Below are 23,269 nucleotides of genomic sequence, written 5' to 3' on the forward strand. Positions count from 1 at the left end.
ATTCAAGAGGTCTTGGACATTGCTGATACTACAGGACAATTAAAGTAAACATGGGAAGGGGGAGCAGGTGGGACTGGGATTTAGCTGCCAGAGGAAGGCTGCTGAGAGTTACCACTCAGAGATGAACTCACCTGAAGGAAATCCTGCCAGGAGCTACAAAGCTGTGCCTTTGGATCAAGCAGCCACAGGAAGGTGCATTTTAGCACAGGGAAAGCCTTTGTTCTTTCCCTGTGCCTTATAGCTTTAAAAAACAAAGAAAAAAGCCCCTAAAACAACTGGTCTGTTGTGGATGTATTTCATAAGAGTGTGACTTACCTGTAGATGCTTTACAAGAAAGGCAGCAGAAGAACTTAATGTGATTATAAAGAGGAAGGAGAAAAAAAAAATCACAAAACTAAGGACAAACTGAGTTGTGTATACACAGGTTTTACCCCTTCAAATCCAGCCCTGCCAGGATGTGACATGCTCTTCACACATCATACTAGGAGGAATTAGGAGTTTCTTAAACCTCTGGAATAGTGGTGAGGCTCATCCTCCTGCCACAAACAGCATGCAGAGAGACCTAAAATGGCATTTCAGTGCTCTCCAAGGTGGCTGCTATTAAGGATTGCAGTAAGAGAGTGGTGAATCACAGGGAATGAACATCACAGTTCTCAAAACAGAGCGTGGCATCATCTTTTAAAGCTGAACAGGTAAATGCCCACTAGACATTGTTCTGAAATAGAGGGAGCTTGGAAGGTGTTTGTTGTACCAGAGCAGTCGTTCTGTGAGTGCTTTGTTAGCAATGGAAGTGCTGCACACTTCTTACAGAGAGAGCTTTATTTCATTTCTGTTTCCTTAGCCTAAAAAATGAAGCTGTATACATGGAAACCAAATACATTTCTCATGGACAATAGAGTAATAAAGTAGCATGTGTGTGAAAAGAAAGATAAGATAAAGCACAGCGTGTTCCTGCAGAATCTGGCAGCAGAAGGACAACGTGGAAGCAAAATAGTTTGCTGACAAACTAGAAAGACAAGGTTATTGATGCCTCTGAGAAAATACTCCCACAACAAACTGAAGCCTCAAATCCACTTGGCAGACAGATGGCAGCGGGATTGTTTGATACCTGATGGAAACACTTAGCACTGACTTTCCCATGCCAGCCATTTTCACACACTTACACAAGTGTGTATCACAAGCTTTGTTCCCAAAGAGTTGAATACACCACCTGGGTTCTGCAGAAAACATCTGCTGAAACAGTTGTAAGCAAAACTTGAGTAGTCCTTATTCCAAATTGTTTTCTTCGGGTCAGTCTGGTCTCTCACTCCAGCTGCTTTGGCAACGGCACCTGGACAGGGACATGAATATTAGGAGGAGGAAATTTCTCAGCCTTATTTATCAGACCAGTTTAGTCTAATACAAACCCCCAGAAACTAAAATATAACAGCTGGGAACTCCAAGGAGCTCTGCTTGGGAGCTCTCTTTTGTTTGGAATGCCCCACTTGATGTTTGCAATGCTTAAGGTCCAGGAAATCAATCTGAAGGCCTTGAGTCCCACCACAGAGAGAACAAACACCCGACTCAGATCAAGCAGCTAAACTCCATTTTAGAAATAAAGCTGAAGGAATTGAGGCAAAAAAGGAGTTACTAAGATCATGGAGGATGCCCCAAATCCAAGCCAAGTGATCTGATGACAGAGGCCAAAAGAGAGCCAACCCAGAAAATCCCCAAACAATCCACCAAAACAAACCACCCCAAGCCCCCAGTGTATATATCCATCATTTCATCTTTCCATCGGCTGTGATAGCAATTGTTATCTGGCATATTTAGGATGCACCATGAATTGATCTCTCTGTCTTTAACCCCACAGCTCTCATGGATGAAATCCTCCTGATCATTTTGGGGGGAATGGCTGGAGTACAGTATCACCCCTGGCACATGGCAGCACCAAGGTTTTTGAACCATTGCTGTCCAAAACAAGGGCTGTGCCTGGCAGAGAATGAGTGCCATGGTCAGCTCCCACGGCCGTGAAGGACCAGCCTGCTGTCACCAGCACAATCTGTGAGCTTTGCACAAGCAGGTCTTGTTGTCTGGGATGTGGAACCAAAATGCAAACCCTAGACTGGCCTAGAAAGACCACAAATGTCCTGAGGAGAGGCCTTGGCTGCAGCCAAGTTGGACTGGCCAGCAGAAACTCAGAACCCCAAACCTTGCCTACGGGACAGAATGTTCAGGGTAATCCTGGACCAGTGTCTGAGGTCACTGCAGAACCTGCACCTGCCAAAATATCAGGGCAAACTACTCTGTCTGGAATTACTGAGGAAATAATTATTTATTTGTAGATATAAATGAAAGAAAAATTAGTCCCACTATATTAAAATGTCAATATTGAAAGAAAAAATAATTACTAAATACTACTTGACTATTTTTAACTACAAGGGATTTTCTGTCCTCTTCCTCAAGCCTTGGCAACACAAACAAGCATCAAGCTACAAATACATCCGCCAGCTTTTAGGATGTCTTGAATCAATGCAAGGGAGTATAACAGGTCAGGAGAGAAAGAAGTTAAATCTGGCATTTTGAGAAGAAGCCCATGAATTTGGTACCCAAGTGAGACCATACCCAAGAGGCAGTTTTCAGTTTTGGACTGGCATTCTAAAGTCAGGATGATCTTGAGCTCACTTGAGTTGACCACTGAGCCAATTTTCAGTGGCAAAGTTTTACTTGAAAACAAATATAAAACCCCCTACAGTACCACTACTTTCTTCCCACAACTTTGTTCCATCTTCACTGCTGGTGGATCTAATTTCTTTTTTTTCCTGTTAACACTAGAATTTTGCAATTGATCTACATAAGAAGAATGAGCAGCAAAGGATCACTAAACTAATACACTCCTTGTTACTGGGTGAGGCAGGCAGGAGCAGGGCTGCAGAGTGTGAGTCCAGGCTGGATTTCAGTGAGTGCCAAGTGACAGTGCTCTCTCATGTAAAGTGAGAGCTAAGGAAAAACACAGCTATTGAGGAGAGAAACATGGGGTTTATGGGGGGCTGATGGGAAAAATAATACCTGTTGTGTTCCTGAAAAACAGTCTTATAATAGCACAGGCCTGTCATAACTAATACACTGTTAGGAGGATAGTAAGGTTGAGTTTCTGTGGGTTTGTTCACCTCCTGGGTGAATTTCCTTTCTTTTACTTTGTGGATGCAGCCAGGGATGCACAAGGCTGCAGCCTTGGTGCCTGCAGTGAGTTCCCTGCACAAGCCAACCTCAGTGCTGCTGGAACACAACCAGGAGTGGCAGCCTGACACAAAAGGCTGGCAATGCCACGTGCAGGTGCATTTGCCAGCCCTGCCAAAGCCCAGCATTTCCAGGCAGGGCTCAGAGCACAGCAGTGAGTGCCCTTTCCCCCCTCAGAGGCTCCACTCTGCACTTACTGGCTTGAGATAAGCCACGTTGCTCTGGCGGATGTCGTTGAGGAGCTGATCTCTGGGGGTTATTTCCACCAGGGGAGGGGGTCTTCTCCTGGGAACTGGTTTAAGTGTTTTGATGACATCTTTGAGGTTGGTTTTCTCAGCGGGCTCCACATACTCTGGCACGGCGGGTTTGCGCTGAGTCTTCTTCAGCTTGACCACCTTGAAGCTGACGGGTTTCTCCCTGCACGGCTGCTCGGGTGCTGGTGGCCTCGTGTTCTCCTGCCTTTTGCTCAGTGACACAGCTGCAGGGACGGGGGGTTTGGGGGCTTGTGGGGGCTCCTGCATCCTCAGCTGGGGCAGCGGCACCCCCAGCATTTCCCACATCCCGGGGGGCAACCCAAGTCCATTCTCCAGCATCGCTATCAACTCCTTCTGCTCTTTCATCTGCTGCTGCCTTTGCCCCTCCTGCCTCTTTTGCCTCTGCTTGTCCAGGTTCCTGCTGAGCAGGTTGGTCACCACCATCCTGGGCCCCGGCAGCTCGAAGTGATAGCCCATTTTGAGGAGGGTGCTGTTGGCTTTCAGCAGCCTGGCGATCTCCATCTCTGCCTGGTGGCCCAGCAGGCCGCGCTGGTTGTGGAAGCGGAGCTCCGTCAGCGTCTCGTTGTACTGCAGGCAGCGCATGATGGCCACGATGCCTTTGCCAGAGATGAAGTTGGAATCGATGTTCAGGGTGGTGATGCTCCTGTTCTCCCTCAGCATGTTGGCCAGCGCGAACGCCACGTTGTCGTCAGCCCCCACGTTGGCCAGGCTGAACGTTTTTACGTTCTTATTCTTCTTCATGGCGTTGACAAAATCTATCAGCATTTCCTTGGGGACGTTTTCTATGTTGTTCAGGTTGAGCTCCTTCACGTCTGGGTTGTTTTTTCGGACTTTCTCCAAGCTGTCTTCTAAACTGGTTTGATTTCCTGAGGGCCTGGCACTTAGCTTCATGAAGCTGGTATCCAGCGCTAACTTCTGCGGGATGTTCAATTTTGATATTTTCTTTTCATTTTCCTTAGGCTTTTCTTTGACTTCTCCTGGTTCTGTACCTGGCTGCTGACTTATCTGGTTGATGTGACTGCTCTCATTGGTGTAATTCTCCTTTGTTTCCAATTCAGTCTCATTTTCTTCTTCTTCTTCCTCTTCATCATCTTCCTCTTCCTCCTCTGCTTCTTCTTTCTCATCCTCCTCCTCCACTCTCTCCTTATCACTTCTGTCTTTATTTGTGTCCCCAGGTTGTGTTCTTGACTCAGACACGTGCTCATTTTGGTACTGTCTCTCTTTTCTCTCTGTTTCTGGCATCCTCCCTCCAGCCACCTCACCACTTCTGCTGGCCTCTCCTTCCATCTCCTCTGCAGCATTTCTCTGAGGAAAACAAAACCTCACAGCTGAAATAGTTGCAAAACATCTTTGTTACAATAACTTTCTGCTCAAATAAACACATAGCAGCTGGATTTATATCCCTCTTTGCCCATACAATAGAGAATAATCCTTAAAAGTATAAATAAAATAATCCTTACTGCTGTAAATTCAGGCTGTACCAGCTTGCTTGGGAACACAGGAACAACTTGTTCCTAAAGAGGCTGCAAACCAGTTTCTCATCTTTGCCTACTAAATTAAGTCCTAACAATTAAATCCTGAATAATGATATGTTAAGATGGTCTTTGAACCCTTCTGGGGGTTAAGAGATTCTGATACAAAGTCTCTTTCTGGATTTAGTGCAATCTCTATAATTTCTTTGACAAGAGAGAAAGTTTCCTTCTTGTGCCACACAGCACTGGACATCAGGGTGACCTCCTGATGGTTTGCTCAGCCCAAGGAGGAGTGACGAGGGCACATTGTGACCACTGTGGAATCATCCAGCACAAGGGACACACTGCAGAATCATCTACAACAAGGCCACCTGCTCTGGCACTGCCAGAGCATCACACCAAGGCAGCACCTCACTGAAGATAAAATATTAGCTCAGTTTGGAGTCCAGAGATAAGAAACCAGCCCCTGCACAAAGCAGTTGCAGGGCAGTGAGGCTTCTACCATCCAAACAAATTAGTTGCAAACATCTACCAACTCCAGAGACACTCCCTGCAGAGATTTTTCTTTGTCAAGCATCTTTTTGCAAGTGGTTCCTCCACCACTGAGAAATGCTAATAAAGCACTAATGAAATCAAGCTATTTCTCTGAGATTTGCACTCTTCAGGCAGGACAGTGCCATGGCTTGTGCTGCACCCAGAGTCAGACAAAATGGTCCCAGTCACTTCTGCCCTTGGGGCTGTGGTGGTGAATGGGTTTGGATAGGGATTTTTTGACCAGCTGTGAATGCAGCAGCCAGCTCCATGCCCAGGTTTCAGATTTAACCTCAGAAGTGTTTACAAAATTGTTTCTTTGAGTGTAGGAGTGTTGCAGAAGGAGAAAAAATTCCACAGATTCCCCCCTGGTCTCCAAAGGCAGCCCATGGAACCTGCCTCGGGTAGTCTGGGATGTGCCACATTAGTGTGTATTAGCAAACCACTGATATTTAAAACAAAAATAAAATAAATCAGTTACCTCAAATTCACTTCCAGTGAACTTCACATTGGAGTATGGATGGGTTTCATCTGGCCAAGTTTCAATTCTATTAACCTATTTTTAAGTGTAGCCCTCATCCTGAAAGATATCTAAGTATGACCTTAACTTTATTTCAAAGTCATGGGGATAGTCAAATAAATTTAAGCATTGTATTGAGTATGGTTGAACTAGTTCAACAGTTTGCATGGTTGTTAATGTTCCACTCTGTTAAAATGCAGTGGTTTGGGATTTTTCTCCAGTAAGCCATTAAATTCTGTCAATTAATAATTTAATTTGTATGATTAATATTATATTCCATGGAAAAGCAACGTGGTGTTCTTCCGTATGCAAAATCAAACTAATTAGAGTTACATCCGCCAAAACTGATCTTGTGACAGTTTCTCAGTGATTTGCTTTACTCAAATTAGAATTAGGATTTTTTTTTTCCTATTAAAAAGCTTAAGTAAATATTTGGGAAAAGCAATTAAAAAATTACTAACCCTGACATCAGTCCAAGCTGGATTCTATCACTGATGAGGCTTTTAGGATTAATCTACATTAGTTTGTACTCTACCTTATGTAAGGGACAGAAGCAGGGGCAGGTTAAGGTATTAAAGCTATAAAACAGATCCTGCTGCTGATGCATAATAAATATCTGTGATTTTTTGCTTGTTACCTCAGAGGGCAGGAGGGTGACAGGAACTCTCTCATCCTCGAGCATGCGTCTGGATGCCTTCTGCCAGTACAGGTAATCAACCAGGGACCGGTGGTCGAAGCTGCCCGTGGGGGGTTTCTCTGTCTGATCCTTCTGTATCATCCCAGTCGGGATTTCAGGGTCTGGGGCCATGACTTCCATCTCGCTCTGCAGCTCCTTCAGCTCCTCAGGGGACAGGTTAGCCAGGATTTCATCTTCATCAATGTCCTCAGGACACACGTCTTCATCGGAGTTTTGGCCAAGTTCAGACGTGTTCATTCTTCCCTCCTTCCTCTAACACTTTTTAAACCTAAAGAGAAAGATAAATTTCAAAGGATTTTCTTTTTCTCCCCGCTCACTAGCAGTAAATTGACAAGTTCATGTTTTGGTCCTGAGCTGTGGCAGCTCCCGGGCTCAGTGCGGGACACAGCCCGTGCAGCTAAGTCTATATTAAGCTGCACTTGGCTGGATAAAGAGAATTTATGGCCATGCTCCATTTTCAGCAACCTGTCAGCTGTGCAAACCCTTCTGACATTTCAGTGCAGCTGGCGTGTCCCCCACGGAGGGAGGCAGAAGACAGAGATGTTCCAGAGGATTCCCGGGACACTGCACCACTCAGGGCGGCACCCCGGAATGGCCAGAGCAGGATGAAGGGACATCAGTGGCACCTGTGAGATGTGCAGGTGAAATCCGGCCTCTGGGAAGAATCAGAAAGGTCTCTGTGTCCATAAAATCTCCAGTTATCTCAAAAGGGCCAAAAAACCACAGGCCCTGCTCTGCCTTAGGCCAGGTCTAAGCCACAGGGGGTTTTGGTGTGGGTGCAGCCACCCTCTGTTGATGATCTCTCCCAAGTCTCACATCCTGGTCTGGGGAAAGTCCTCCAAGGTGAAAAAGGGATGGTAGAGCTGGTACAACATGCGCCTTGTGCCTGGGGACAGGCACCAGCCCCTTGAAGCAGGCTGAGTGCTCCCAGGGAAGCATTTCCCGTGGCACATCCCTGCTCCCATCCAGGGGCAATGCCACTGCCTGTTCTTGACTGGCCTGGCCCTGTCATGAGCATCATTTGCTCTGTCAACTCCTCTTGGCTGACAGTTCTTCATCTCAGGCTCATCCTTCTCCTACTTCTTACCAATTGTTTTGCAGAATTAATAAGCAACTACAAAGATTTACTTTGTTATATTTGTAGACCCGATGTAACTCCCCAAACTCCTTCTTTTGTTAGGTGTCCATTTCATCCAAGTGCCTCCTTCTTTCTTCAGAATATTTTATAGGTTGCTAAATTCACACAGCAAACCTCCAACATCACCACGTGCATGATTTCTTTGCAACAGTAGAGTAGCAAGGGTGGCTAATTTTGCTACTCACAATTTGGGCCATTTGTTGGATTAGGAAGATTTCCTCTCATAATTTCAAATTTTCTTTGCAGGGGTATCAAATCAAATCCTCACCTTGCAAATGCAGCTTCCATAGGAGCAAAACCATGGGGGAGAGGCTATGAAACCATGCCCTGCCAATTTTTCAACCGTATTTCTCATCACAGTCTCAGCCATGCCCTGCTGGAGTCTGCCAGCAGCAAAATAGGCTCTGCATGATGATGGTAATTCTTTGCTGTGTTTTGTAACATGAAACATGGAGTTCTAAGCCCTGTTAGCCTCTATTAAAAGTCCATTATCCAAAGGTCCTCATTTGATTCATGCTGTTACACAGCAGGGAAGAGGGCAAAAATTTAAACAGAATAAGTGGCAAAGGAAAAGATAATAAAAGCCCAAGCCAAGAATGCAATGGCTCCATTTACATCTTTGGTATTTCAGGGATGTCCTTATCCTTGTTTTATATTATGCAGTAGCAAGCACAACAACAGGCCCACACATCAATCTCTCTGCTCCAGCAGCTCTAACCCCCAGTGACTGCTGCCCATCACAGAGCCCATCAAGGGTTTCCTGATGCTCTCAAATAAATCAGTGCTCCTCAGTGTGCTACTCTCCCAGACCATGCAGTTTGGGCCACAGAAGCTGTCTATTCAGTGCTTGCTTCTCACTTGCTAATTTCTTGCCTGTAAATAAAGCCCCATGCCACCTTCTTGGGTTTCCATGATCTTCAGCCAGGCCATCTTGGGCCACGCTCTTGTCAGATCATCCGAGTTAAGCAGGGTCAAACCCATGAAGTCCTCTTGAGAAGGAAAACAGGGGTACTGAGAACACTATCAGGTGTTTGAAAACCACTTTTTCTCTTAAGCAGAAATATATCACTTGTCAATATCACCATTAGGAAACTCTAGACTGGGAATGATGCCTTCTCCATCAGATGCAGAGCAAGGGGCTGCCTGGTGACACCTCTCCTGGTGACACGGGTGCTAATCCCACAGATTTCCAAGGTGGGTATCATATTTTGCCTACCTTAGGCCTCTCCTCCATAAATTATGTTTCCAGGATGTACTTCCTTTCCTAACACACTGCTCAGTGTTTTGGTGTTCTGGTAACAGCACATTAGAGCAACAAACAACACCCTGGAGGTGAGGACACGCTCACAGTGGGTCTAAAACACTTTTCCAGGTCTAAACTCCCATCTTCTTCCCAAAAAACATTTGTTGGTGTTCCCCCCAGAGCTTTCCAAAACAATCACACATTTCTCAACCTTCATTAAGACAGGAAAGCCACTTCCACTGGTGACACTTGCTATTCCCACACCAATCTGACACTTGTTCAGGAATCCCTGGACTAACAAGTGCTGCACTGCTACCAGAGGGCAGAGCTGTGCTGTGCCAGAGCTGCACTCAGAGCCCCAGCAGAAGACAAGAGAGGGAAATCAGGGGTACTGAGAGCACTACCAGGCATTTGAAAACCACTTGTGATTGTGCAGCCATCACAGAGCAATTCCTACAGGCAGCAGCAGCTCCAACTCACACTAAGCAGGTACCAAGCATTAAATAAAAGCACTTCAGGAGCACACTGACAGAAGAGGTCTGCCCTTGGTAATGAACCATTCTGACTCTCTGCTCACTGTTTGTAAGGCAGGTACTCACATATGGATGAACTCTGGAATGAAACCAGCAGCCTCTCCTGCAGGATTGCCTCACCTCATTGATTTTTTTTTCCCATTTAAACATTCGCTTCAAAAATTCCAACCTAGCCCTCTTGAAAGCCAAAAGATTGACAAGTTCTTAGCTTGAATATCAGCAAGGCCTGACTGCTGTGTCACCATTTGACAGGAGGCAGCCCATGTTTCAAGCCCATGTTTCGAGTGCCTAAAACTGTTCTATTTTTAAGGTAATTGATGCTTGCCACACATGCTGTAGCCAAATATTGGAGAGCAATTTCTATAGTGTTGGCTTTCACTTTTTTGTTATAAATCCCCCCACATTCACTCCCCTCTATTACCAATCCATGGCATTTCCAAGTGCAGCTGGAAGGAGTCAGGAATGTGCCTGTGTAACATAACCTTGCATTACTTTTAAGAAACTCGTAGGCTGATGGGAGAGTCTAAAATTGACAATCAGTGGCATACAGCAAGCATGCCCAGCAATGCAGGGTAACCCAATACAGGGATTATAAAGGGTCAGATGATGGGCTCTTAACAATAACAACCACTGAGGAACGGGAGCAGTCAGAGAGAGACACCCTGTGGGAAAAACACCAAGGGGAAAAAAACCACCCACCACACCTCCAAACTCCTCCAGATATAAATATGTCAGATTAAGATGGTAGCTTAAATAGAGTAAGGACACCTGACTTTGGAAGTATTTGCCCAAGTTGCTTGACAGGGAGCTGCAGAGTCAAACCCTGTGAGAAGCAGCAGGCACAGCAGGCTGGGTCAGGGCAGGAGGGAGCAGCAGGGATGGGGACATGAGCCCTCCAGGGCTGCCCCAGCTCAGCCAAGCCCATGTCACTGTGCTGAGATCTCTCATCATCTCCCATGATCTCTCCCATCATCACTCTGTTGATGTCTTGCAATTTCCTCTGCCTCTAGAGAAGCAAGCAGAGCTGCATCTCCTGTTTCAGTGGCACCTGGATGCTCCCCCCAAAAAGAACTTGGTGATTTTTTTTTGTTTCCATTTTTAGAGAAATCTGAGAGCAGCTACAGTACCTGTGCAGCAGGAAATAACCTCTGTCATCATCCTTCTTGATTACAGGGCAAAGAAAATGTTTACAAGTGTAGGGAGAAAAGGGGAGCATGGAGAAGACTTTGGTCATGACAGAAATCAAGGACAGAACATTTCAGCCTGGGAAAGGGCACTGGCCACCCACAGTGGCCTGTCCAAAGCAATCCTGTTGGAAAATACATTGGCAAGTCAGATATGTATGCTTAAGTTTGTATCAAAAAGGGTTAAATAACCAGCAAATGGATTTCTAAATAATTTCAACTGTTTAAAGCCATTAAAAAATATCAAAACCCCCATGCTTTTGGGGTAGGAGACAGCTCCACATAAGAACATTGACACTGAGATTTTGACACAAAAGGCAACTGAGCTGCTCCTGGCAGTCTGGGCTGACCCAGGACAAACCTTTGCCCTATTCAGAGCCAAAACCTGTTCCAAATCTGACCCCTAAAAACTGACTTTCTGTGCTTGCTTGCCACTGAACAGCACTACACCTCCCCTGCCATCTCCCAGATAATTTTTTTTTACTGACCACATTCTAAAGAGGCTGGAGTAGCACCTCCAGCACAGCCAGGGGGGCTGCTCTGCACCATGCTCTGTTGCACAGAGCAGTTCTGTGGCTACAGGAGGGAGTTTCTGCTCCCAGATATCATTTATAGCACAAACATGGGCAAAATGCTGGAACACTCAGCACTGCTTTCTGCTAACTTGGTATTTTCCTTTCCCAGCTTGTTATTTATGCGACCTTGGTGAAGCACTTGTAAATACCTGAATGTTTGCATCTCTGGGTGGTGGTTTGTTACCTCTTCTTCCCAAAGCACAGTGCTAACAGCTGCCAAAATGAGTAGAAAACCAGCCCGTGGTGAATAAAAACAGGTCTGTGAGAGACCAGGAGTAATTTTGTTATTTTATGGGGAGCAGGCAATTCATGATGTTTGTTACCTGACCACAACTTCAGTGCCTGAGCTATTGCTCTGCCTGGGGCTTCCACCCATGGGCAAACCCAAAAAGTGCCCTGAGCTGCCTCAGCGTGGCTTCACCTGCTTTGGGACAGAGCTGAGGCTGGCTGTGGCCACCAAAAGGGGACACCAAGCCCTGCACCAGGGAGTGCCTGGGGACAGAGACCCAGGGCAGCCCTGGCTCCTGTCTGATGGGCACAGCTGGCCTGGACACGAGGCAGACACGGAGCTGAACCTCACACTACCCGTGGGCCTTGCACAGGGCATTCACCCAAATGTTTACTACTATTAACAGGGGGCTTGCTATTCCAAATCCTTGTGCAAAACAGGCTCAGAGATTCAATACTCGCATCAGAAATGCAAGCTCAGACTTTGAGAGAAGACATTAATCTCCCTGAAAACTGTGCAGGAACCTGTCTGTGACAGCATGTGCAATTCAGCAATTATTTACTGCTAACTCTACCTTTATTCTTAGCATTTATCTGGGCTCTAGGTTTGCAGGGAAAAAAAACAACAAACCAAACCAAAAAAACCCAGGAGTGACCAAAGGCTCATGCTAAAAGCAGTGGCTAGAATTAAATGTTAAAATGTACCCTCTCTTTTTAGGCCAGATCTATATTTTCACTCCCAATGTTGCCTGGCAGCACTATTAAATCAGAATTGCAATAACATAATGTCAAAGATTCTTCAAGAAGCAACATCATAACCTTTACAAGGAGCAATCACCTCCACATTTATATATTAAACACTGAATTCAGCATAAGCAAATCACAAGAGAAACAGAGTCATCCTAAGAAACAGTGTCACCCTTCACACTGAAACAGGGTGTTTCTTTCTTTTACAGCATCCAAACCCATCTCAGCCCCACACCTCGTGTCCTGCTGCCACCAAAACGTGCCCACAGGCAGTGATGCTGCAAAGGCCACATGGCCACCTCCTTCTGTACACATGGGCCACGTCCTTCCCTGACCTCAGGCTGGCAGCAGGTGCAGGGATTTCTTCTAGAGTTACTCCAGCTGAGCCCTGGCTGGCTGCAAACTCTTCTCCATCTGCAGCTCTTTGATGGCACTCTAATGATTAAATAGAAATGGAGATTCCTTCCTGCTGTGCTGGAACAGGGATGTCCAGGGAGGCAGGGCACATCCCTCTGCAGCCAAGGACTTGCTGAAGGATTTATGGTGGCTCCCTTCATCACAGGGGACAGACAGGGATAACCAAGGTGGATGGATGGCAAGGAGCTGCTCCTTGTCAGGAATCTTGCTTCTGTGTCATTCAGGGCCTGACCTTTGTGCCATGTGTCCTTCTGGGCTACCAGCACCGATCACAGCTCACACTGCCCCTTCTCCCAAGGAGGAAATGTCACCTCAGGCTTCACCTGCTCCAGCAGAGTACAGGGTAAAAACTTTGATGATAAATCCTGCCCTGGGAGAGATTTCACTGAGATTGCACTACTCAGCAGGCCCTCACCTGCTGTAGCTGAGACTGTCAGTTTTACACCTTAAAAATTTATTGAATATGACAGAAAAGTACAAAGGAGATGGAAGAACAGTGTAGAATGCAGGAATCTTCCTAGGAGTGTGAACATATCCAGACAGTGCCAAGCAAGCACAGGGAGCTTCTCCCCAGGCTCAGGAGCAGCTCTCCTGCAACCATCCCAAAGCCCAGAAGATGGAGCAAACCTTCAGTCTTTACAGGATTTCCTACACACATTTTGGGATGAGTTGGGTCATGGTGGAGGCTTCTCACCCACCCAGGAGCTACAAACACTGCTGCTGCATTCTTCACACTTCAGCTGAGCAAGCCCAAGATCATAAAGGAGAAGTCAGCAGAAACCTGTAGGAGTCACATACTGAGTCACCTTGGCCAAAAAGTTTCATGTTAGTCATGTGAATTTTAAAGATTAGTGATCTTAGAAGATTTTCCTGTGTTGGCCTGAGCCTCATCCCTCCTGGTCCCTGCACTGGAGGAATGTCCAACACCAGCCTCCCACGGGCTCGTGGCAACTCCTATCAGTGCTTGTCCTCCCTTATCAGAGTATTTTTGTTCAAAACAGCAGAGAAGAAGCAGACAGTAATTAAAAATATCAGGCATGGCTTATTTTAGCTCAGTGCCCAAATTCCTTTTTAAGGATTCCTGGCAAGGACAGGGTCTTCTTTTTAACTCAAAGCACTCAAAACCACTCCACTACACACAGATTTAAGTGGGGTTTTATTTCCCCTCCACACTCCCATCAGCAGCATCTACCTTCTGAAGGGAGAGATGTTTGTAAAATCAAACCCCGTGGGTCTGGTGTTTCACCTTGTTCACCTCGTGGCTTTGCTCTGATGTTACCAAATAAGCATTGCTAGATATTTCTTCATACTGGAAAGTCCAGGAAGGATTCCAGAGGAGCACAAGAGGCAGGAAGGCTCCTCTCTTCAACTCTGCTGCCAGGCACTAGATGTCCTCAGTAATCCTGGTGAGGCAGGCTGTGGTTAAACAGCTACACACAGATGAGATAGGAATTCAAACAAAGCACAGGCAATTTGTATTTCAGCTGTGAGCAAATAAGATAATGATTACAAGTATGTCTCTATTACCTCCTCAGCTGCAGTATACAGACTTGTTTCTGTCAACAGTTGTACATCTGCATCAAAACATCACTCCAGAAATGCAACAGAGCGAGCTGGGAATCTGCAAAGGGCAAAGTTAAAGGTGCTGGGGAACAACTGGCAACAAATGAGTGCAGCAGCAGCTCCCTTGATAGGCAGGAGATGCCACAGAGACATCGTGGTCTCCCTTTCCCTCCCTGTGCCACCCAAGACTGACCCTAAGCAACATCTGAGAAAAGCTGGATATTCTTATTTTCTTCTTCTGGGCTTCCTTCTTCACTTTGTATTTCCACCTTCATAGAAGTTCCTGAAAACAAAACCCTTGCAGAGCCAGGCATGTGGAGAATGACAAGAGGGGCCTGAGAGCTGCAGCTCCACCACCCCACTTCCATTTCCAGCTCCTCTGCTCGGCTCTTGCTAACTGGAAACTGCAGCCAGGCTCTGAACTCTGGCCCTACAGGCTTTATACACAACACCCCCAAATATAGCAGAACACCCTCAACCCAAAACCATCTCAACTCCCCATCCAACTTCATCCAAAATCACCCTGGTGCTGTCCCAGGAAGCCAGGCTGAGTGCCAGCCTTGTGCCAACACGGATGTGTTGGGCTGAGTTAAATCCTGAATGCTGACAGAAAAGCCAACACAGAACTCTGTGGGTACAGCACTAAAACAAAGGACTGCAAACAAAGCTTTAAATGGGCAACAAGCCTTGTTACACATCTCATTTCCTTTTGGTAGGAAAAGCTTTGATAGTGCTGATTCCATGAGCTCTGGGTAAGGAACTGGACTTGGGACCACTCAGCTTCCTGCTCAAAGCACTGGTGGTTTGCAGCAGCAGGGAGCAGCCAGTGCATGAAGAATTGCCAGCAAACAAACCTCAAGTGCTGCTTGGAGAAATGCAAAAGTAGTGCCATGGGGGTAATTTTAATGGGCACACCTGAAGGTTTTTTTAAATACCAAATTCACCAGCAACCTGGAAAAAATAATAAAATTCAGTGGTGGTTGTGAAGTTTATGGACAACAGAAAAGTAGGGAATGAAAGAATTGAAGAGAGGAGAGTGAGAATGAATAATCTCAACTACTGGGTGACCAGGGTGCAGAAGCAGTTGTACATCTGAAACCCAAGTTTCAGGGTGGGTGTCTCAGGGGGCACAAACTCCAAAGAGGACCCAGAACTTGAGCAACACAAACCCTAAAAGCCACATTCCAAATGGGAAAGGCTGTGGCAATTCCTAAGTGCAAAGACAGATGAGCAAGAAGCATTTTCAACAACACAAGGACACCTCTGTATCACTGGAGATGCTGAGAGAGCCCAGCTTGGCTCCCTCAGTACAGCTGATGGAGACGCAGAAATTCTGACCTGATATTCTGACGTTTTGGAATCTCTGACCTGCCTGGGGCCAACCTTCCTTCAGATGAGACCACTGACCCTCTGCACCCCACCCAACACCACAGGCCAAAAGAAATCAGACCACGGTGATTTACTTCAAAGCCCTGAAATAACACACACTGCACTTTCCCAAGCACTCAAGGAGAAACAGGAGGAATGCTGAAGTGGTTTTGGTAAGCACACTTTTTAGTTTATTGACCTATACAAAATAATAGGTCTAAAAAATTCAGGAGTAGTAAAAGAATAAGCAAAAAGAGCTTTCGCATTTCTAGAAGGCTATACAAATATGCAAAACCAAGGAAATAAGTTATTTTTTATTTTGTTTTTGTTCGTTTAATTCCAAATTGCGACTCTAATAATACAAACAACTAAGTACCAGCTTAACAAGTGTGTCCTTCTGTATATATTACATGCTCTGGAATACTGGTAAAAAACGTCAAAAAAGTTTATCAGAAACCTTTCTATTCACAATATGAACAAGGAGTAACTAATCTTCTGTATAAAAGAACAAAAGAGCACCATTTCTGGAATCCTGAAGCATAGTACAGCTGAGAAACGAGAGAGATTTTACCATATGCAGACGAGTCATCAGGAATCAGGCAGGATAACCCTGTGCCAGTTTGTTCCTACAGATGGATGACCTGAGGTAGGTTTATCCCTCTTAAACCAAGACTGCAGTCACGTGTTTTTTTCCTACACAAATGGTTCTGTGAAAACGCTGTTCTGTCACTCAGTGACTCTGCAACACACCTGGCAGTTCAGGTGACTCACGGTACAATCCTAATGCCCCTCATTTTAAGGCACCCACTTGGCTGTTTGTGTTTGCATCCACCTTAAAATACTGGCCACTGCTACCAAGTTGCTCCCTGGGGCTCCCCACTGTGGATCCTTGACCCACTGTGGCACAGTGTCACTGCCGCCCGCTGCACAGGGGTCACCGTGCAGCCACGGTGAAAATGTGCCTACTCCTCCACACAGTGAAGTTGTACCATGGAAAGGTCATTAAATGGGCCGTTATTAATTATGTTTTATCATGGAAAAGAATTCGAAGTTCACTGCTTCTGTTTTCAAATCCACAACTAGCTATTAGTTTTACGCGGTGAATGTGTCAGCAAAATTTTTTCTTTCCAGAACTTGCTCGTGGTGCTAACAAACACTCTTAACAACACCCCAAAAACTGGACAGACTCATTCAAACCTCCATAACAAAAAAAAACTCCAGCCTTCCTTCAAGTAATGTTCCAATACTGACTCAGTCACCCCTTGCCTCACTCACACACACAGATCTATCCTTCATAAGCCTAGGAAACCCTTTCCAGGTCCCCATAAGCCATGGCAGAATAAATTTTCATTTTTTCTTCTTCTTTCAGACATCAAACTTGTGCTCCTAGAATTCCTGGTTGTTCCATAAGAGTCTCCTTTTCACATTTTTTTTTTTTATCTCTGAGGTTTGCCTTCAAGACCTTCCAATCTTCCCAAAAAGTGCTTGCTCAGTATAAATACTTCAACCAAGTGCTGCATCTGGTCGTAGGTGAACTGTGGCTTGCCCTGGGCTGTACGGATTCACAAAGAAACGCCATTCGTGGTAAGACTTTGTCAGTTTGCTACAGTCCCTCTTAACGCTGAATTCCACCTTTCCCAGCAGAACAGCCTGCTTCCTCTTTTTGTTCCTTTTGCAAGTTCCACCCGAGGTCCTCCTGGGCGTTCTGTGCAAGGCACGCAGGGGTAGGAATGAGGGGCTGCTCGGGGGCTACACCAGCGTCCCGGGCTTGGAGTCCTCGTGCCAGAACAGCCTCTGCTCACCGCTGGGCAGCTCTGCCTCCAAGCCATCCTCCTCCTCCCCTCCCAGCTGGCTCGGCTCCACGTAGGTCCTGCAACACAGACATGCACCAGGATCAGCTGAGGGTCCTCCCCAGGCCCTTAAATTCATGCACCTCCCTTGGGCTCAGAGTTAAGCTGGTTATTTTGAGTTTGCCTCCAAGCACAAACCCATTTTTTTGGGCTGTAATCAGTAAAGTTGTGTGCAAGAGCAATCTCAGCTCAAAACTGTCATAGTATCACAGACTGGGTGGGTTGGAGGGACCTTAAAGCTCATCTTGTTCCCTGGGCAGGGACACCTTCCACTCCACCAGGCTGCTGAAGCCCCATCCAACCTGGCCTTGAGCTCTGTCAAGCCTGTTTGGTGCACTGCTTGCTTGTTTGCCATTATCACATTAAAGCAGAAAATAAAGCAGATGAACAATCCAACAAGTGATTCAGAATGTGGAAAATTAATGAATGAACCTAATTTAGATAAAGCTGCTAATACAAGCAGAATTTTCAAAGCTCAATTATAAGAAATTAAAAAATTAGTAGAAACAGTATTTTTAAACACTGTTGCCATAGATATTTTAAATCACTTCAGTAAAACAGCCCATAGCACTTAGCTTAGAAAAAAAAAAGGATCTAGCAGCAGCTTTTATGTATTCCCTTACACTTTCATTTATTTTAAAACAAACAGAATTAAAAATTCAGTATTTTCACACAAGTCGGTCTGGCAGCAAGCATAAACTGCAACCCACAAAGCAGGAGGCACACGTGGGGTACTTATTACACTGAGCATAAGTGTATTTAAATGTGATGGCATTTGTGGGGGCAGAGCCATTCCCCAGGGCAGGAGCTTTCTGTCCTCACAGCCAAGTGCTCTACAGTGGGGGGGTACACATACAAAATGCCACGAGAAGCAACGAGAGCTGCAGGATTTCCTGCAAGGACCAAGCAGAGCCTGGGCTCTCTGCAGCCCTTGGGAGAGCCCCCACAAGCAGGGGGAGTCTGCAAACAGCAGCACATCCCCCATGGCTCCCAGGTTCAGCTCTGCCAGGGGAGATGCACTTGGCAAAGGTGGCACCACCTCAGACATGAGGCTGGAGAGGTGCTTCCTTTCCTTGTTTTAACAAAAGTTTATCATCACAAGCACTAAAGCATCAGGAACCCAACAGGACTGTATCCTGGGAAATTGCTGATGGGGTTCAGGAAAGTCCCCCCATCAGAGGGACTGGGCTCACTGTGAGCTCTGCCTGCAACACTGCCCAGAGCACCACAGCTACCAGGGAGTGCAGGATGTTTTGATTGTCCTGCACCAGCCACAGGAAAAGGTTGTGCAACCAATGAGCTCATCCTTCACTGTGACTGCTCCCCACTTCCTTCAGTGCTGGGGTACAGTTAGTGGTGGTGCAGTCCATCTGCTCCACACAGAAAACTGCCCTCACAACACCAATTTTATAAATACTCTTCATCCTGGCTCTTTGAAATCAAGCTGATTTGCTCAGAAGATTTAAGAGTCTGTGACATACAGGAAGAAGGGCAGAAAATGTTCATACATTCTACTCACCTGCTCTGCAAAGGAAGGTTGCCATAAACATTCCCATAACAGCTGGCGTAGGAGGAATGAGACAACGTATCGTAGTCTGAAAGTCCCAGTGCAAGGGGGGTTCTCCAGTTCCCAGCAGTGTTTGTAGAAGATGCTGGAATTAAAAGAAGTATTACAACAAATTACAGCTAAATCAGCTGAGGCAAACAAGACAATTCTCATCAACGATCTCTATGGGGTTTTGCACACACAAAATATGATTTACAAGCCCTATAGGGAGGCAAGCACTGTACAGGTGGTATTCTGGAGCTCTTCAAGTGCTTTCTGACACAGTCAGTGATGCTTAATAGATTGTATTTTGGAAGCCATCACAGCCACTGCATTTACATGGCATGAAGCTTTGTACACTGCTTCTAGTTGCTAAATACACCTGTCAAACTCAAATGCTCTTTGTCCTTCTCTGGGTTACTGTGCTTACACAAAGAGCAAAAGGCTGATTTACCCTTAGGAGAAGATAACAAGCAAGACTTTCCTTCCAAGAACAGAACAAGATCCTACTTGGCTCCCCATCCACCTTTCAGGACAGAGCCCTGGCCTGGCTTCCACTCTGCTGACTTCACTGAGGCAGTGACAGGAGCAGAAATGACAGCACTGCAGGGACTTACAAAAACACTCAGCACAGATGAAATCAGACATTACCCGAAGAGAAAGACGACACCCGGCTGCTCGGCGAGCACGGCGTCTGCAGACCAGCAAAGCCCAAACTCCTCTGAGATCCTCTGTCAGACTCAAAGCCTGCCTGCAGGCTGTGACCCTGCTCCTTCTGGCCAGAGGCACGCTGGTACCAGCCCCGGAGATGCTCCGCTACTAAGGCCTTGTGAATGTTTTTGGTTATGTGCTCCGTTTTAGCAACTTGCTTCCTGGGGAGCCTGAGGGTGGCGTAGGGGTTGTGTGGAACTCTGTCCACCTCGTCCTCGTGGTAGGAGCGGAATTCCCGGTAGCGCTCGTATCCGTAATGTGCCGATGAGCGGTAGGAGGGGTTGACACTGTACTGCCCCTCCGTGTCACTCTCGTAAACGTAGCCCCCGTTGTAATAAACGTCAGCCTCAGTGTACGGGGAGTATCCAGAAATATAGTAACTGGAGGAAGGCTGCTCCTGGTTTTTGTGGAAGACACCACTGCGGACGTCCTTATGGGCCAGGTTTGGCATGCTTCCGGAACTTGCAGCAGAAATGTTGTGTTTCTTTGACCGTCTTCGGCCCCTGGTCCTGTTGTCGAGAGTCTGAGTGGTGTAATAGGGATTGGGAGTGGGTGTCACGCAGTAATACTCTGCACTTGACTGGCTGGTGTAGGATGATCCATCGTCCAGGATCTCCGTGCTGCTGCTCCGCTGGGACTTGGAGAGGGAGAAGGCTGGCTTTTCAGCAGGAGCCTCGGACAGCAGGTGGGTCTGGGATTCCAGACTTCCGCTGCGCTGCCGGCAGTGGTGTGGGGAAACATCTGGCCTAGAACAACACAGATGTTGGCTGGTTAAAGGCAAATCTCACACAAATACACACAAAGAGCTGGGGAGAGCATGCAAGGACAGGTCAGCTGCCTCCCCAGTCCAAGCACAACACAAATCCTGCCTTATGTTTCCACCCAGAGTATTTGCAATGCACAGAAATCAGTTTGGCTGAATTTTGTATTGGCTGCAATGGTAGGAGATCTGCCTTATAATAATCTGTCAGGCTGAGCAAGGTTAATCTGTGACAGGGACACACTGAGCTAAGGTCACAAACACACATTTGGTAATGATTTACAAGAGGGTTCCCTCAATCACCTGCAAACCTATTGATATGCTCCATGCAGCTGTTATAGCACATGAAGTGTCCAAATGGCATAAATACACACAGCCAACACTAATGATGGAAGCTGTCTGAATCCCAGTAACTCTGCTTGTAAACAGAGAACTCTCCATCAGGCTTTTACTTTTAGAAAAAAAGGAATTATACGATGGAATTATATAATCTGTGGATACTACAAAAGTAACGAGCTTGGAGGAGAACATGGGAAGATGGGTTTCCTTTGGATCTGTCTCTCAAGGTTGCATTACAAAGAAACCCTGAGCCCTTGACAACATTCTAAGAGTCTCAGCATGTCTCCCTCTCCATCATGGATCGGCTTTCTACAGTAATATCTCTAACCAACATTTTGAAAGCCTGACCCTGCTGTGGGAAAACTGCCCAGCCAACAACCCTGTTCCCTCTTAACATCATTTTCTTTGCTTGTGCTTCCCCAGGCAGGAGTGTCAGAAGTTCCTTACTGCAGGTGGCTGCTGCTGTAGGCGTTGCGGGTGAGCACGGGGGTGGTGGGCATGCTCCTCCCGCCCCGGGGCTGCGCCGGCCGCTCCAGCGTGCGGAAGGGGCTGCTGTGCGTCGAGAGAACCTCCCTGCACAGGAGACAAACCCAGTGAGGTTAAACGCCCCACCACAAGTCACAGCACACCCAGCATGGGCATCTCAAGTCTTGGAGAAGCAGAAGAAAGGGTGGAACAAACTGGATGTGTGAGAAAGGGAGTTGTTAAATAGGAAGGAAAATTCAACCCCTTTCTGTGGTTCAGGGGAGGTCTTCACGGGATGGACAGCAGGACAAGCTGCTGCCAAAGGACAGAACCATTGAGAAGAGACAGAGCAGGTAACAGAGAAGCAAATTAATTAGGTTTTCAAATGAAACACATCACAGTTGAATTGGTAAGCATGGCTATAATTTGACTTCTGAACTTCATGTGGAGGAGTGTTCCGCTAGTCTTGAGGGACAGATGAGAAAAACATTTGAGCATTGCTCAAAACACTAAAACGTTCTTAAGCGTGTCATTAACAGCCTGCTCACACAAGACAGTCCAAGAAATCTCAGGATCAGTGGGTATCCCTACACTGGGTATAGCTGCTAACAGCAGATCTGACATGATCACACAATCACCTGCAAACCTACTGCTCTTGATGTGCTCCAGGGAGCTGTCCTAGCTCATAAAGTGCTCAAATCCCATAGATTTGAGATAGACACACAGCTGACACAAATGATGGAAGCTGTCTGAATCCCTGAAACTCTACTTATAAACAGAGAATTCTCCATCAGGCCTCACATGAATTGTCTGCTTTGATAATGTACCTGCTGAAATACTGATACCATCAGGAGGGATGGGTAGGGTTTGGTGCTGCCTGAATTTACTAAGTACAGTCATCAGGAAAATGACAAGTTGTTAAATGAACACTGAAAAAGCCCAGAAACTGACACAAAAATGACAGCACACGCAACTCCTTAAATGCAGCCCTCACTATTATATTTCTTACCCATCTCAAACCTCTTCGCAAAAACTACACTACTCTTTGGTTTGAGATACTGTGTCAACTGCTTATACACACTTTTGTTCCTAGCCAGGAAATCCAGCTCCCATCCCCAAACCCTGTAAGCCCAGAGTAGCACAGAGGCTCTGCTGGAATGCTCAGCAGGGACAGGATGCAGCTCATGCCAGCAGGTGCAGAGTGCAGCAGCAGTGAGGGGTGCCTACCTGGAGTGTCTGCTTTCCAAGAGCTGCTCGTTTATGGATGACTTCCTGAGATGAATTCTCTCCACGCCAAGGGACTTTGGTGGGGGAAGTCTTGGAGAAAGCTGTGCAGAGCTGGGTCTCGGTGCTGCTGCAGGAAGTGATTCACTGACTGTTGGAAAGGAATAAGCACTTTGTTAGAGCAAAATCCCTGATATTTCTGCCCTGTGTGCACATCTGTGGCCCCTAAGGAGAAGCACTTTGCAGTACAATGACAGGAGCTGCGGATCTAGAAAAGATTTCCTGCCTGCACTGAGCTCTCCACACAGACAGGACATCGTGGAGGCTCCTACAGATCCCAGCAGCACCAACTCCTATGGAGACTACACCCAGCTTGGGGCTGTGCCAGATCCCAGAATGGAACTTCCTGGGAAAACATCTGTTTGCAGAGCAATCCTTTCCAGAGCCAAGCAGACAAGCTCAGCCTCTGCAAAGGCCAGTTCCTCTCCCTCACCTTCCAGCTCTTGAAAATGACATTTTAAGAATTAATTTGGAAACACAACCTAAAAGAGACTGACTTCAAAAGCGACTGAATGAGCAAAGACAACTGACAGACACATTTGGCTGAAGGCAATTGGGAAGATGCTGGTTTGATCCTTGTTCTCACTTTGCTTAGGGCACAACC

General features: G+C 46.5%; 2 protein-coding genes across 13 annotated transcripts in view; both read right to left on the reverse strand.

The window, feature by feature from the left end:
• Positions 1 to 808: 808 nt before the first annotated feature.
• On the reverse strand, positions 809 to 14,690 carry LMOD3 (leiomodin 3). 5 transcript variants are annotated; one of them, XM_064433019.1, is made up of 4 exons: positions 14,307 to 14,690; positions 6,655 to 6,982; positions 3,417 to 4,799; positions 809 to 1,330 (listed from the first exon to the last, which is right to left on the reverse strand). In XM_064433019.1, the coding sequence occupies exons 2-4, from the start codon at positions 6,949 to 6,951 to the stop codon at positions 1,304 to 1,306; spliced, it is 1,707 nt and encodes a 568-aa protein (XP_064289089.1). In that variant the 5' UTR covers positions 6,952 to 6,982; positions 14,307 to 14,690; the 3' UTR covers positions 809 to 1,303. The 5 variants fall into 5 exon arrangements, with proteins under 5 accessions (XP_064289089.1, XP_064289092.1, XP_064289088.1 ...); XM_064433022.1 differs by lacking the exon at positions 14,307 to 14,690 and adding an exon at positions 11,537 to 11,591; XM_064433018.1 differs by lacking the exon at positions 14,307 to 14,690 and adding an exon at positions 11,301 to 11,384.
• Positions 14,691 to 16,009: 1,319 nt separating this feature from the next.
• Positions 16,010 to 23,269, reverse strand: part of FRMD4B (FERM domain containing 4B) — a 131,394-nt gene continuing 124,134 nt past the window's right edge. For all 8 annotated transcript variants that reach the window (XM_064433012.1, XM_064433016.1, XM_064433015.1 and 5 more), the window contains 5 exons: positions 22,609 to 22,756; positions 21,364 to 21,489; positions 19,758 to 20,563; positions 19,080 to 19,212; positions 16,010 to 17,580 (listed from right to left, as the gene is read on the reverse strand). In XM_064433012.1, the coding sequence (XP_064289082.1) occupies positions 17,460 to 17,580; positions 19,080 to 19,212; positions 19,758 to 20,563; positions 21,364 to 21,489; positions 22,609 to 22,756 (1,334 nt within the window). In that variant the 3' untranslated portion in view covers positions 16,010 to 17,459. The remainder of the gene's footprint in view (positions 17,581 to 19,079; positions 19,213 to 19,757; positions 20,564 to 21,363; positions 21,490 to 22,608; positions 22,757 to 23,269) is intronic.

Source organism: Passer domesticus, chromosome 9, assembly GCF_036417665.1.
Source record: "Passer domesticus isolate bPasDom1 chromosome 9, bPasDom1.hap1, whole genome shotgun sequence".
Classification (NCBI taxonomy): Eukaryota; Metazoa; Chordata; class Aves; order Passeriformes; family Passeridae; genus Passer; species Passer domesticus.